At 37.3% G+C, this 15,739-nt stretch overlaps 3 protein-coding genes across 4 annotated transcripts; 1 reads left to right on the top strand and 2 right to left on the bottom strand.

The window, feature by feature from the left end:
* Positions 1 to 2,149: 2,149 nt before the first annotated feature.
* On the top strand, positions 2,150 to 4,863 carry LOC123867978. Its single transcript, XM_045910315.1, has 3 exons — positions 2,150 to 2,505; positions 3,102 to 3,344; positions 3,704 to 4,863. Exons 1-3 carry the CDS (start codon positions 2,323 to 2,325, stop codon positions 3,857 to 3,859), a joined length of 582 nt encoding a protein of 193 aa, XP_045766271.1. The 5' UTR covers positions 2,150 to 2,322; the 3' UTR covers positions 3,860 to 4,863.
* On the bottom strand, positions 4,101 to 9,021 carry LOC123867967. The gene is made up of 5 exons (XM_045910299.1): positions 8,595 to 9,021; positions 8,035 to 8,174; positions 7,558 to 7,652; positions 6,536 to 6,665; positions 4,101 to 4,960 (listed from the first exon to the last, which is right to left on the bottom strand). Exons 1-5 carry the CDS (start codon positions 8,851 to 8,853, stop codon positions 4,871 to 4,873), a joined length of 714 nt encoding a protein of 237 aa, XP_045766255.1. The 5' UTR covers positions 8,854 to 9,021; the 3' UTR covers positions 4,101 to 4,870.
* Positions 9,022 to 9,836: 815 nt separating this feature from the next.
* Positions 9,837 to 15,519, bottom strand: LOC123867945. 2 transcript variants are annotated; one of them, XM_045910273.1, is made up of 6 exons: positions 15,332 to 15,519; positions 13,804 to 14,160; positions 12,505 to 13,689; positions 11,389 to 12,207; positions 11,022 to 11,314; positions 9,837 to 10,628 (listed from the first exon to the last, which is right to left on the bottom strand). In XM_045910273.1, exons 2-6 carry the CDS (start codon positions 14,155 to 14,157, stop codon positions 10,019 to 10,021), a joined length of 3,261 nt encoding a protein of 1,086 aa, XP_045766229.1. In that variant the 5' UTR covers positions 14,158 to 14,160; positions 15,332 to 15,519; the 3' UTR covers positions 9,837 to 10,018. The 2 variants fall into 2 exon arrangements, with proteins under 2 accessions (XP_045766229.1, XP_045766230.1); XM_045910274.1 differs by lacking the exon at positions 11,389 to 12,207 and having other exon boundaries at positions 15,331 to 15,516.
* Positions 15,520 to 15,739: the final 220 nt, after the last annotated feature.

Here is a 15,739-nt window from a genome sequence, read left to right as displayed (position 1 = left end):
GTAATTTGTTTTCTTTGAACCTTGTTGAACCAAAAATTGTTGATAGAATCTCCTCCCTGTATTCTATTAAGTGTTGAAACCCTAAAAATTGTTTTCTTTCCTCATCACTAAATAACAATATGTAAAAAGCTAAAATAACTGGTATGCATCTTTGAAGCTTATACCTAGGAGTCTGTTGAGTAAATATGGCTCATCTCTATTCTCAAATTCCACCCGAGGGGAGCAGAGGCAGGTCTAGATATGGAAAATATAGTGAGGAATGCTGCATGCCTGAAAGTTCTCACAGGTATGTGCACTCTGCCAATGCACACTTGGCAAGTGTGATGGACTATAGTCTATAGCTAAACACTTCTGATTCTGAGGGGAGATCTATGCTCATTAATGGTGATAATGATGATAGTACAAGCCATAGGAACATGCGAAGATGTAGTACCTAACCGTCTCGAAGCCTGTACTTAAAATGTATATATAAGTAAAATAGATCAAATCGTATTCTGAAAAATTGCAGTTTGCTACCTAAAATTCATATCATGTTAACAATGTGTAGTTAGGTACTATTATAAATGCGAAAGTGTGTCTGTCTGCTAGCTTTTCACAGCCCAACCGATTTTGGTGAGGTACAGAGTTACTCGTAGCTTACACCCGGCGACGGAGAAAGGCTACTATTTATCGCATAAAATCATGAGAGTTCCAACGGGATTTTAACCGATATAATGGATTCAGAGGTAGCATGCGTCCCGGAAAATCAGTTCCCCAGTTTCCACGGTACTATTTTAAAAAAAGCTAAATCTACGCGGACTAAGTCGCGGGCATCATTAAAATATAAATTATGCAGAACTTACAGATCCTGGAAATTGATAGCATGATATCAGCAAAGTATGTATACGTTAACCTAAAGACTATTTTTAATCCCAGACTCCGAAAAGGAAACCAAAATCACCGACCAGAAACAAATAACGTTTCGTTGAGGTATTGCACTGGTTTGTGGTCTGTCTTTTACGACCACAGAGTACATTGAATATAACGACGATAACGACTCTTAGTGATATGATGCAATCGATATTTATCAATAAATATTTGTAGGAATTTTTGTCAAATCAAATGTGTATGAGACAAAACCGAAGGACAAAACAAACTGTCTTGAAAATAATGCCATTGTCACAAGTATGTAGATCCGCTATTATGGATGCGCTTCATGCTTGTTTGTCGCAAACAACATAAAGCAAGCATCGGCCAACACCACAGAATACTTTTTATAAAGAGTAATATAAGTGCCGCCACATATTTGCAACAAACAACATACAGCTAGCACTCAGCTAAGCGTTGCGTTGGTGAGCATACCCAAACACCCGTCCACACGCTTGCCAGATATTTGCTGTTTGTCGCAAGCATGTGGAGCCACCATCATAGATGAATACCTGTATGGTCAGTAGGTATGGTAATTTAGTCTGTTATCAATTATGACTATGGTTATCAATAATTGTCATGGTGACAAATGACAACTAAACGGTGAAGTATCTCTCTCTTTTTTTTTCTCTCTTGTCTGGCTTTACACTGATTAGCCAATGTCAAGTTTGTAGTTATTTACAAGTTAGGAAACTAGGTATATGTATAAGTATGGACTTCGTCTGTGCCGGCGCCCGCCGACATACGCGCGGCGCCCCTTTAGAGCGCTTCCCAGTCAGTTCCACCACCAATAAACACCAGCAGAACACAAAAACCAGCCACTTCTAACAAAAAAAAACACTCCAAAAAGTCACAACACGCGCGCCAGCAAACGCCACCACAGACGAAGTCCGGTGAAGTAGGTATCTTTGGATTCTTTGGCTGCGTGGCCGAAATCGGAACTAACGTCGCCATCTTGTTAATTGTCACGCTGTCCCCTTGTATGTGGTGTTGCTAAGTAATAAATTCTAATATCCACAATTTTTTTTAAATATTCAAGCCATTATATACATAACATCACTTTAAATACTGATAAAAATAGCATAAATATGTCTGCATCTTATAGCTATATTTAGCAATAGGTAAATATAGATAAAACTTACTCTATTTTCAACATTGACATTTTCAACATATTCCCTAAACTCAAGAAGCTTTTATTTGCTGGCAGCCTTTATTCTACAACTACGCCCCCCTGTCAATGTCATTCAAATTTCACAAAAGAATAAGATCCTTGTAGGAGTCCGACCAGAAGAAAATTATTTTACATATTTTTTTTGTAATTTGATAAGTATTCAAATCCATAGAAAAAAACAAAGGAATAGCTATATTTTTTTTTAAACACAATAACACTATCGCCAGCTTTATTGCAAACTTATTATGTCTTCGCCTGTGATCAAATATGTTGGTAGAACTACTAATTTTAAGGGTAAAACGTTATGGGAAATAGTCGGAAGTCTCAAGAATTATGGAGTAGGAAGGTTGATTGTTCGTTCTGTATTCGAACGCTATCCTGAACCTAGTTTTATGAAGATTGTGAAAGTAGAAACATGTCCTCATGAAGTAAGTTTGGTTATTGCTATTTGGTTTTGTAGTGTACCTAGCTCAGTGTCTCGAAGTGGATCTCTGAACTCCTAAACATTGATTCCACTACTTGAATCCAAGACTGTCTTTGATGAGTAATCACTCTCATACTGGTCAATGAAGAAAAACAAATCTTAAACCATTGTTGAATAGACCACTAATTGTTGTTAGATTTTATGAATGAAATAAAATACTGTTTGAAAGCAAGGCCAGATCTCTGAAATCGGACACTAAGTTCTTACAGTGGTCAAGGATCCTTTCTTTGAACTTGTTCTCACTTATTTACCCAACAATCTTCCTCTTCGTGTACAAATCAAGAGGTATTATGAAAAGTAAAGTCCAAACTCACTGACTCATCAATGCCTAGTCCAAAGTCCTTAGGTCCAGAAGCTGAAATTTTATACAGAGATTCCTTTTACAATGTAGACAGTTAATAAGTCCAGATTTCTCAAAATTCTTATGAGAGGGAAGCCACAGTTGGTCATTAGTGTTGATTGGTCTTTCCTAGTTTATCACCTACCACTAAAACTAAACATCTTTATCTCTTGTTGACTAAGAATGTTGTATATTTTCAGGAACGTCGTAGAGTTCGGGTTTGGGTAGAAAAAACGTTTAGAGGTAGAACCCTACCAAAACTTACAGAAATCTACCGCACATCATACAAGCCAGATTACAAGCTTATTCCCAAGGATGAAGAAGCACAGTTGCTGCAATCCACAGATTGTAAAAGGACAGAGGTCATATTACCAAACACAGTTGAAATGCCACCATTGATGAGAAAGTTTATTGTCAAAGATCATGAGAAAAAAGGATTAGAGGTAAAAATATTCTTTGCTGTTCCATATTTCTTTAATTTTTTAAGTCGAGCCTGTTTCATCTTTCTATGCAGAAAAATATGAATGTATTACTATCAGGGATGGGCGAAAATGCCAGTAAAAAAAAATAGTTTAAACAAGATAAAAAGATGTTTGGTAACTGACAGACAGGCACACTTTGGCATAGTCATAATATTAGTATGAGTCCAACAAACAATTCTTAAGCAGGTGAAAATAGTCCAACAAGTGGGATTTGAACATAAACCTTTTGTATCAAAGTCTATGCCCAACCAGACCTATTGAGGGTTAAGGAATAAAATTATGTAAACAATTTTGCTAAATAGAATTGTTTTTATTTTCAGGTCATGAAAGACTTTGTGCTGCCTCTATCATACCACCACAGCCCCAACAGAGTACAAAGAATTGCAAAAGGGGATGAGAAACCTACAGTACAGTTTACTATGGGCCTCGGGAAACCAGCAAGTCCTTCCCTTTATGAGGGAGTGTCGCTAGAATAAATCCTGTAATGGCTCATCAGCTATAATGTATCTTCTTGTTCTTAGCATGCTTGCAATTTTTTTAATTTGATTTGGACCTTTGATTATTCTAAACAGTTATTGATAGGCTGGAAGTTTATTTTCTCGTCTACATGCCTTCTTTTTAACTTGTGCTTGACTGCAATCACACCAAATAGCAGGTGATAGGGCAGCGTAAGGTGAACCGCGCATGCCTAAAAGGCGCCTATTAACTCTTCTTTTAAAGATCCCAAGATTGGTGGGGAAAACAGAAGCTGGCTTGAAAAGCAAAGATCAGCTTTTTTTCATGCTTTGTATCTTTCATTCTGTTCTTTGTTAGGCAAATAGGTTGGTGGCATCGCGATTTCTCCACTCTTGGATGCCGAGTAGCCAGGTCTTCTTTCTGTGAACAATACCTCTTCCTACTGCAACGTTTCCATCATGAGGAATTGTAGAAGTTTGTATTTTTGTGCCCCAAATATACAACTTCTCTGACATCTTGACGGTGTGCAAAAGCTCACGTTTTTTCATCGACGCGTTGCAGAACTTCCTCATTCATGACTTTGTGATTTTCCCAACTATATATCTATATATCTGTACTTATTATATGTATATATTTTTTTCTCTTTATTGGAACACATTCAGCATTTGCGTAATTTTTTAGCTACTTATTCCTAGTTAGTACATACACCTATTAAGTATTTACTGATTTACATTATCTATCTAATTTTGTGCGGGGGTTAGTTAGTAGGTTAGTAATTGAATTAAGTAAACTTAAATTACAAGGGTTATATACTCACATCTTGACAGCTTATATTCCAGTTCTATACATAATAACTGCTTGGAATAAAAAGAAGGCCCAAATTAGAAATAAGGGACAAAATATGTAAGCTCATAGTAAATTGTTTGTGCAGCCGTCAAATAAATTGTGCAAATAATATTAGAGTTTAGACAGTAGATAATTTATTGTTCTTGCAAATTTTATATTATAAACCATTTTTTTGAAAGTATTGTTTAATTTTTGAAAGCCTGCTGTGAAGCAAACTTCTTGGCTAAATATAGATTAGTTTCCATTTCAGATACATTTTGTTCGATTTCCAGTTTCTGAAAAGATTAAGATTAAGATTTTTAGTACTTATTTGTTGATTTACTTCAAAAACTCATTAATTGATGGTGACTGCCGACAGAAGTGAAATCTTAAAACTATGAAATAATTGTTTTTTTTTTTGGATTTTCACATTAATTTCAGTAAAAAAAATCGTAACTTATCAATTAAAACCATTGACATTACTTTATTTTTTAGATCTATCGGCACTCCGAGCACTATTAACATTAGCATGTCATCCATCCTACAATCTCCCAACGCGCTTTATGAACTTTTCACTTCAACAACATTAAGTACTTAATGAGTTCTTACAATAAACGACGAATCTTAAGGTCCAAAGCCAAACGCACTTGCGCTGTGCGACGCGGCAGCGAGCGCCTTGCTCCATACAAACTCATAAACTACACTAGCGGCACGCTATGATGGCCGGTTTGACACATTACAATAGTGATGTGGAATGTCAATTTATTCTCGAACAAAAAACAATTAAGTTTTGTTTTTGTACCTGATTAAATAGGTTTAATAAAACAAAAATGTATATGTTTATTTAATTTATTTGAACGAACTGAATATTTGAACGAAAATGAATATACATGCTTTATATGCACACAAGAAACATAGAAACATAACAATCGCATTGCACTGACAGTTTATACTTTTCGAAGCAACGTCAATTCGAAACTGCTTTGTTTTGCATTGAGAATTGACGCGAGTTTGCCGGAGGTAGTAGTTGTGCTAGCCAGCGATCCTATGTGACGATCGTATTAGATTCCATTTTTAAAAATTTATTGATATTTTTTTGCGATTTCAGAGGTTTGTCCACATAGTGAAAATTGTTCATATTCACAAGTACATTCACCCCTTAAATGGTGCAAACTGATTTTTCTACACTTGTATACATTTAAGAAATCAATTTAATAAATAAATTTTGAGTCCTAAACCTAAAACTACATTCGATAAAATTTATGAATCTCTGCATATCACTATCGTCAATAAAGTAATACAATTATTTCCTTCAAAGTCGTTATCAATTAATACGGAACTTCATGAGCGGACAAACGTCAAACCGGCCATCATAGCGTGCCGCTAGTTTAGTGGTTCGCCCCGAACTAAGACCTCCCGGTACCCATAATTCCCATTAGATAGTTGTAACTTTATACCTATTGTAATAGTTAATTTTTAACAGACGCAAAAAAGCTAAAGAATTGGACATGGGTGAATTTTGCAATAATGCTTCATAATAATGTTAACAGCGCCATCTATGAACATTATTGTGAAGTTATGTTAAAAAAAATCGCGCAGCGCAGTGTAAGTGCGTTTGGACCTTTAAGATGATGGCGGAAAGTGGTTAGATTAAGAAGGTTGAGGGACTGGGTGTGGTGGCACACGTTAGGTAAAGCCTAAGTTCAGCAGTCCTCGTAAACCGGCTGATGATGATTAATTGGACCAGTTCACAAGTCCTGAACTCCTGACATTCAATTGCAGTAGGTACGAAATTGTCTCGATCAATAAGATATTTTCTCTTCGGATCGGTCTAGTGCACAAACACCCCTCGAAGTCTGATTAATTATTACCTTCCAAAAATCGCGCATCTCTTGCACATCTTCTTCACGCTGGACGAAGTATTGCCGGACGGTTTTTTGTATCAAAGTAGCTGCATAATCTTCTGGCCATAGCCAGGACTTCGGGTAGTATGGACGAGGTCTGCTAAATATACAAGAAGGCATGATTTGTGTTACCCAGTGCACTGGCCGGGCAGTTTTCAATCATTATACCGTATCCATGGAAAGAAGATTGGTTGGCGACTCAAAATTGTTAGCGCCCACTAAGATTTTTGCTGCTATCATTTGTATGGAATTATGTAACAGAGAGAGCGCTATATTAACTTCTTTCCTCGGATAGGGTACAGCGTTGTCAGTGTGGGCTAGCATTTAACAATAGTGCCCCGTCTGACCCGATGTAAAATAAATCCAGGACTTCGTCTGTGGTGGCGTTTGCTGGCGCGCGTGTTGTGACTTTTTGGAGTGTTTTTTTGTTAGAAGTGGCCGGTTTTTGTGTTCTGCTGGTGTTTATTGGTCGTGGAACTGACTGGGAAGCGCTCTAAAGGGGCGCCGCGTGTATGTCGGCGGGCGCCAGCACGGACGAAGTCCATACTTATACATATAGTTTCCCTAACTTGTAAATAACTACAAACTTGACATTGGCTAATCAGTGTAAAGCCAAACGAGAGAAAAAAATATCCATCTCATTCCCACGTGACCAGCATTTGAGACGACCAACGTAGGGTCAATTTTGGTGACTTCGGTGTCCCATTTGTGGGTCCGAGCATGCCCCTATATAGTTTTTCGGAATAATGTGCATTTTAAGCAATTAAATATCACTTGCTTTAACGTGCAGGATCGAGAGGGTAAGGGAAAATATCGTGAAGAAACCTGCTTGCCTGTGAGTTCTCAAAAGTGTATGAAGGCTGCCAATCCGCACTTAACCAGCGCGGCGTGGTGGACTATGGCTTCTTCTCACTCTGAGAGGAGGCTAGTGCTAAGTAGTGGGCCGGCGATCGGCTTTAGATGATAATGCATTGTAAAGAGATACATACTTTGACTTCAATAACTCTCGAACCCAAGGCATGTTAAATAAATGCAAATTGTTATATTGACGCTCAGGATACCGGGGATTGTTGTTCCATAAGTACTACAAAGAAAAATATATTTAAACCATAAAATACAACATTTTGCGTGTTTTGGCAAGCGTGCTACTTTGATCTCGGCTGCGGTATCAAAAACGCGCGTTATTGCCTTCGTTATATTAGCGACTTGGGCTCGTCATTAAAATGCCAGAGACAGATGGCGTTCGAATGAAGGGAAGCCACTGCATAGCCTTTGTGCCCTGAGCACGAATACTTATATATTTTGAAACAAGTGAAGTAATCCGTGATGTTATTATATTTATTCCCCGATGTATAAAGTTCATGCGCGCCCTATTGTTTCACTAAAACTATAAGTACGGAGACAAAAGTTCACAGCTCAAGCTTTGGAAAAACGGTCAAATCTATAGTTTGTGCGATGGCTCTTACCTGTGCAATATGATCAATCCCATTAAAAAAGCATTTCTGTCTTTTCAAAGCGTCCCATATTACTGCTTTGTTTAAAGTTTCTTCCAATGCCGGTATGAGATGAACGAAAACTTCCTTTGTAATAAAATCACTTTCGGTTTCTAAAATTTTCGATGTTTAATATTAAGTAATGGGTTCTTCTAAGGCTATGAATGGTCTACCTAACTACCTACTTGGACCTACTTGTGCCTCTTTTTTTCTGCTCTTGTTAAATTTTTATATAAATGTTTTAGCCCACCTAATAGCTATTTAAATAGGTTTAATAAGTTGCTTTCAGATTCCGCCTGTCATCCGGAGAGGAGTAGGAATGCACTATATCGACCATGAGCGAGTGCATACTCCGACTAGCATTTGGCTGATTTTCTGGTGGCTGTGACCACAACCTTTTTAAGGGCTGGATTCGCGGCTGAGTGATGCACCACAACGGTACAGTGCAGAATATTCTACTTAGATAGAATGTTTTTGTTATCAAGCGCTTTGTCGTAGCTAGCTAGATATAATAGCAAAATCAAAATACCAACTGTAAAATGGTGATTTAGTTGTAGGCTCTTTTTTGGTTTGCGCATATTCCTCGATCTCTTTAAAAGTTTTATTGCTTTCGTCAATTATCTCGTTCCAATTGGCCGTGTACTTCTTCTTGGACAATATTGGAAACTCAATTTCGGAGCAGGGCAAACTGTCTGGTAATGTGAAAGCTGCCACGGTTTCACCTTTTTCAGCTGCAGCAGATTTCGCATCTTTTCCAACTTTGTTCTTACGTTCACTGACTTTCCCGGCCATTTTGTGGCGAGGACCCAATCAATAGGGAAAATGAAAACGTTTCGAAAGTTCGTTTAAATAAAGCTAAGAGGGTGGAAGACAAACCTTGTGCAAACAGAAATTTTTAATAGTGTCTTTGCACTTTGCTGCACCATATAAGATTTGATGCATAGATTTGACATGGATGATGCTTCGATGGCTTTGATTTGTGTCTTTTGACCACTTGACAATTTCTTTTTTATCATCGACTTATCTATGCTTACCTATTTACGATAAAACAGTAACTGGACGATTTCTCTCCATTAAATATTTTGAAAAATATATTTGGAGGGAGATGGGAGTAAGTATTATTAATCGATTTAGGTACTTAAAGCCAATAACATTTTTTTTTTAAACGAATATTAGCCATTTTTATAATCATGACTAACATTCCGCTTTCCCCTCCAACTAAGCGTTAAGCTTGTGCTAGGAGTGGGTACGACAATAGTGCAACGGGTGGGGTTTGAACCGGCGACCTTTCGGATTTCAGTCCGCTTCTATAACCGTTGAGCTATTGAGGCTTAAACAAAATTTCAATTAATTTTCAATTATTAACATTGGTAGGTTGGTATTGGTATTTAAATAAGAATTTCAGGTACAATCAATGAAGATATGTAGGTAAAACTAGCGAAAAATCGTAAGTCTATGGTAAAACTAATAATAAATAAATTAGGTATAAATGCTATTCATGCATAATAATAAGAACGAGGCAATAAAGTTCTTATGCAGACCAGTGTTAAATTAAAATGTTAGTAGGTAAGTATATTTAAAGTATGCGAGTATTTTTTTATCAGGCAGCTTAGTACTTAATTATTTACATTACGTTTAACAAATTGCGAATCAGTAGAGAGTAGAGACGTAAGCTGGAAAATAAAATTATCTAGGATCTAATAGGAGTACATTTTTAAGATTATCCAGGGTTTGTGGTATGGACGGGTAAATGATCCAATTAAAAACGAAATGCGTTAATTTTTATAAATATTTATTTTACAAAATAACTGCACAAGCATTTACTTAATATCTCTGGACATTACCGTCCAAAGGCAAATAATAAATTAAAATTTTAAATAATGTCTACTTTCTAAAGTTCAGTGGAATATTCTAAGAATATCTTCATACACTCGCATAGCGATGAAAAATCTTCCATTTAATAATGGGAGAGTTTCCCAGTAATTTGTGAGATCCAGTCTAGATAGTGAGCAACTTTCACATAGACGCCGGGGACGCCAGCTTGGCCGCATCCAATGCCCCATGAGACTACACCAACTAATTGCCAAGTGCCGCTGCGCTCGCACACCAATGGACCGCCACCGTCACCTTTGCAAGCATCTTTGCCATCTTCACCACCGGCACAAATGAACCCTGGATTCAGTTCATAGTTGTAGCCGAGGCGCGTCTGTCGCAGCTGTTGTTGACATTGACCATGAGGCAGTACTGGAACATCGACTTCTTTCAGGATGTTTTGATATTTCCCGTTGGAGCCGAACGCGTCTTTTCCCCAGCCCGTCGTCCAACACCTTTGCCCAGCGTATTCGGTGTATTTATCGGGCAAGCAGGCGGGGCTGATGTGGGGATACTTGGGCCATTCCACTGGGTGATCCAATTTTAGAATAGCAAGATCGTTGTCTAAAGTTCCAGCATAGTACAGAGGATGCACATGTACTGAAATGACGTCTCTTTCGATGTATGGGTAGAACTCTACGTCGTGATTAACATCCCATTCACCTAAACGCACTCTTAGCTCGAATCCTTTGTATCTGTAAAAGAAAAATAATAATTAAGGCTTAACATATTATCATGTTATTGTTACCTACAGTATTTTTAACCCCCGACCCAAAAACAGGGGCGTTATAAGTTTGATGTGTGTATCTGTGTATCTGTCTGTGGCATCGTAGCTCCTAAACTAATGAACAGATTTTAATTTAGTTTTTTTTTGTTTGAAAGGTGGCTTCATCGAGAGTGTTCTTAGCTATAATCCAAACAAAATCGGTTCCGTTTGAAAATTATCAGCGATTTTCTAGTTACAGTAACCTGGAAGGTTATCTGTACCTTTACTTGTTGGGGGTGTTATAAATTTTTAATTTACACTTGTTAACATTGGATTCCTTTATACAGGTGTAAACTTTTTGAATGTCGATAATGATACTTACGATTTGATACAATGTGCTGCTGTCATAATATGAAGTCCATCAATGAGTGTTCCTCCACAGACATACACCGATTCTTTAGGGTCTTTCTTTAATATAGCGGCTTGCCATGGATATTCTCCAAATTCACTGTCACCGTCCACGTAGGATGGTGTCTTTATTCTTCCGTTGATGCCTTGCGAGTTCCTTAGTCCACACTGACCACGGCTGGATGCTTGTGGCCGAAGTGGGCGACGACAGCACACTTGGTTTTGTTGACATTGTGGAATTTGTGGTCGGCCGAAGTATCCTTGTCGCTGAAGGAACAAATTACAAAGTAAGTAAATTAAAAAGAGTAAATTGTGGTTTTGATTGAGTTGTTACTTGTTACCTCTTCAATGTGTTCGATCCCAGAGGCTTCGAGTGAAATTTGTCTTCGCTTTCTTTTCTCAGGAAATCGAATAGCTTGGCCTCCCCGGTTTGCCCCAGGATTAGAAGGGACGGTGAGGGAACGTGAATATGCGTACCGGTTAGCGTAGTTAACGTCTCTATTGTTAGCACTGGTATTTGCGGATCTTTCAAAGCCATAACCACCCAAATAGGGATTGTCATCGACAGAACCGTCGTAACTATTACTATCATTATCATCATCGTCATAGTAATCATCATTACTTAATGGTGTTTCGAGAGTATTTTGTGGATTTTCTCGATAGTGACCATGTTCATAATGCGAAAAGTGGGGTGAATAAATTGGTTTGTGAATATAATGCGGCGGGTGTGCAGGATATGAAAATGGCGGATGGATAGGTTTATATAAATGATGATCATAAGAGTATGGTTTGTAATGGTGAAAATGTTCGTGCTTATTAAGAAGATATTCCTTCTTTTCGTGGAATATGTGGCCAAGTTTATTAATTACATGTTCATTCGGGGTTACGTGTAAATTGACAAAAGGTTTTACTATTTTTTCACCATAATCATTTTTGGTAATTTGTACAGCTAATAAAGGATTAACGGACAATAAACCTAGATTAAGGCCTCCGCCGTTTAATGCAGGACCGTAGGGATTGTGTAAAGGATTTGAGTTGAAAGGATTAATAGGATAGCCGTGGGAAGGTTGGGGCAACCCAAAAGAGACACCAAACGTGGGCTGCACTTGTTTCTTGTTATTACCGCCATTTTCGCCGAAACCGTCCAAGCCAAAGAGGCGCTGAAGTGATTTATGTTTGTTTAAATAAACATTTTAATTTAGTGTTATTAGAATTATGTAAGTGCCCCAGTTTAGTTGTTCTTTTTAGGTATTTCAAATGGATATGAAAAATAAACTTACACATATCCAATTAAAATACCAAAGGTTACCCCAGATTTTGTTTTGATGATAATGATGATGATGAAAATAGTAATATTGTAAGGTAAATGGGAAGTTAGGATCGGTAGGTATACTTTGTTTATTATGTTAGATTTTTAATATTAATTTATGATTTGTAAAAAAAATGTAGGTACTTACGGGTTCAATTTCTTTGGTCGCTTCCTTGTCTTTGGCATCACTAACGTCTCTTTTAGTAATTTCTTTAACTTCAGTACTATTTTGATTTTGCTGCGCATCGGCGGAAGTTTTGTTTAAAGTATCCAATTGTTCTTCGGTTAGCGCTACAATTTCGCTTCCCTTGTTACGTGGATCTATTGGCAGATATAAATCGTCTCTGCGTCCAATAATTTCTTGGCTAGGACACTGATCGTAGCTTACACATGCACATTCAAATCCTTGTGCCTTAGCTTCGTGATAATTTTGTTGGTAAAGATTATTTTGACCGAATGTCGCTGGTCCTTGATTAAACAAGTTGTTACTAGATCCTACATTAAGTTCCTTTTTGTAGAACTCTCCATTTTGGGATGCGTAGTTACCTAAAGAATTTCCTAATTTTTGATCTTCAAAAGCATTATTGTTAAATTGGTTTGGTAATCCTTGACTGAGGAAGTTAGAGCTCCCTTTGTTAAAGCCCCCGTGACCAAATTGTGATCCATAAATCGTATCTGATTCATAAATTGGCTTACTGCTTTGAATGAAGCCTCCAGTCATGGGCTTAAATCCACCGGAAGAGAAAGCGTTGAAGTCACCTCCCGATGACGTTATAACGTCAGAAGATTCTTGATTGTGTAACTGCGATGCTAGATGTCCTACTGATCCCACTGGAATAGCTACGGGCTTTATTATAACTTTAGGTTCCTTGTTACCATCTTCATGCACATAGTGGTGGTGAACATGTTGCTGCACTATAGTGTCTGGTTTGCTGTTGCTGTGGCCGGCTGTTGGGTCTTTGTTATAAATAGGTTTCGAATTGTCAAAACTATATGGCTCATTGTTAGCAAATGTCGGTGGTTTTGTTACATAATTAGAATCGTATCCATTATAAGCTCCACTGTTTTGAGAAAATTGGAAGTTGCTACCAGCAACACCGTATTTCTCAGAAAACCCTGGTCGAATATTTCCACCATATCCTGGTCTCTTAGAAGGAATCTTTTGCGGGCGTGGAGGATAGCGCATTGGCTTAGGAGGTCCATAAGCTCTAGGTGGGCCTCGCACTGGGATAGAGGCAATGGGTTTTCCATAAGGTTTGATGTCAACCGGTTGGGCATAAATCAGTTCATCTGGTGAAACATACCTTTTTTCTTGAGTGTCTTCATCTTCACACTGAAAACAATATAATAATAACATATAGATAGGTTAGAATACAATTATTAAACTCAAAAATATAGAAATCATTACAATTTAAATAATAAATAATTAAATTTAAAAAAAAATTACTTGAATAAGTCCTAAGGTGCACAGGCGACCTTTGATTAAATTTCTAGCTTCTAAATCATCTCCCGAGTCTAAAGCTTCTTTGATTGTTGGATCGCTATACACGTCGTCAAAGCCACCCAGACTTCTGCCTTGTTTGCTGCTCACTAATTCATCAACGATGTCGTCCAGTACAGAGCCAGTGGTGTTAAAATTCTTTTCTTGTGCTTCGGCTGTTTCTTCCCCTTGTAACAATTCTGTTGGTTTATCATTATTATCTTCCACATTTTTATCTGCATTTTCTCCTCCCCATGACCAGTCTGCAGTTATACTAGTTATAGTTAGTAGCAGGATACCAAAATGTGTCAACCAGCGCATGATCTGAAAAAGATGTGGTGATATAATTTTCAACAACGCATATAGACTATAGAGTAACGTAGATGGCGAAACATGGGTCGGTAGGCGGAGAATCACTTTTACTTTCGCGGACAGCGCAGCGGTTATGTAAGCCTCTGTAATGTCGGAGTTTCGTTGCGACTCAAGCAAGCGTGCGTCTGCGAAAGCATTTTCTCAGGTTTCGTTAGCATACAATTACGTGATTAAATCTAAAGAGGTATAACCCCAACAACAGAAATTGAATAAATCCGGTATGGTGTCCATAAAATGAGAAAAATATTCAAATAAAAGCTGTACGAATGCGGTATATGTTAATTTATTGGTGTCACTCATTTTGTTTTTATTATGAAAGTATAATGGTGTCAGTGTCATCAAAACCGGCACAGATGCCTGTTGGTAAGCGCCGCACGTTTTGACCCGATTGTCGTAACAACAGTGATGTAACTTCCGAGATGGAGTTCGATTTTATTTATATAATATATTACAAAATCTACACTTCTTACATGTCTTGACACCTTTATGTATGCATTAATATTATAGTAGGTATAAGTATTGTAACAAAATCTTTCACAGTTTTTTTTATAAGATCCTCAAATCATTACATAAATGACTGAAATTCGTTAGACATTTTATGATAGAAGGATTATAACCACTTATTTATGAAGGAAACGTGTAAAAACATACATTAAATTTTGGGAAAATTGTGACTTTTCAATTGAAAGTAGCAAGCATCTTAACGAACTACGTTTGTTTCATCTGCTTATCTTTATTTTCATTTGAAAGTGAAAGTAGTTAAAATATTTCTGTGCACTTATTTTTTAGTTTTACTAAATGTTTCAATAGATAAAATAATTAATGAAGTGTTTTAAGTTTTCGATGAACTTTTTTTGAGGTTTTTGGAGGTTTTCGAGTCTTTTTTATGAATCCCAAAAACAATCAATCCTATCGTACGTAGAATTTTTTATAAGTAGGTAAAATTGTTTGTAGGTACATTTTTCTGCAAGTAACTGTTACCGAATAATGTAATATCAAATCACGCTTATCACATTCACGTAATAACCACTTAATCATGTGTAATCCGAACTTTGAATTATGTATTTTTCTCGTAACGGTTTTGTTTTGAATGATTAGGTATATTAAGCACTATAAACTTACTTTTTTATAACACTTTCTTATTTATCACTTATAAATGATATTAAATTGTCTTAACCACTTCACTGACGCTCTGTTTGCGTCCGAATGACTGCCATTCCTACCACCACAACGCTTTATACTTCGACCAACGTAAAGATGCACGAGCTCGGATTTTGTAAGATGATCGACTCAGACTTCTACCACGATACGTTTTCGAGCTACATAGAACGCTAATTCGACCGAATCTTGTAAGGAAATATCGATAGAATATTCTTTATGCCGATTCAGTGGTACAGGGCGTGACGTCGGCTGTGCCATTGATCAACCCTATGGTTCATTCATGACTTTGTTTCCAAGTATGTTTGGCAATGGGGATAAAATTTAGGTTGTCTTGCCGGATCTTGGATCGTCTTTTGTTTTCAAAGTAAAG

Source organism: Maniola jurtina, chromosome 9 (genome assembly GCF_905333055.1).
Source record: "Maniola jurtina chromosome 9, ilManJurt1.1, whole genome shotgun sequence".
NCBI lineage: Eukaryota > Metazoa > Arthropoda > Insecta > Lepidoptera > Nymphalidae > Maniola > Maniola jurtina.
Note: the sequence above shows the minus strand (reverse complement) of the source record. Positions and strands in the feature narration are given on the sequence as shown.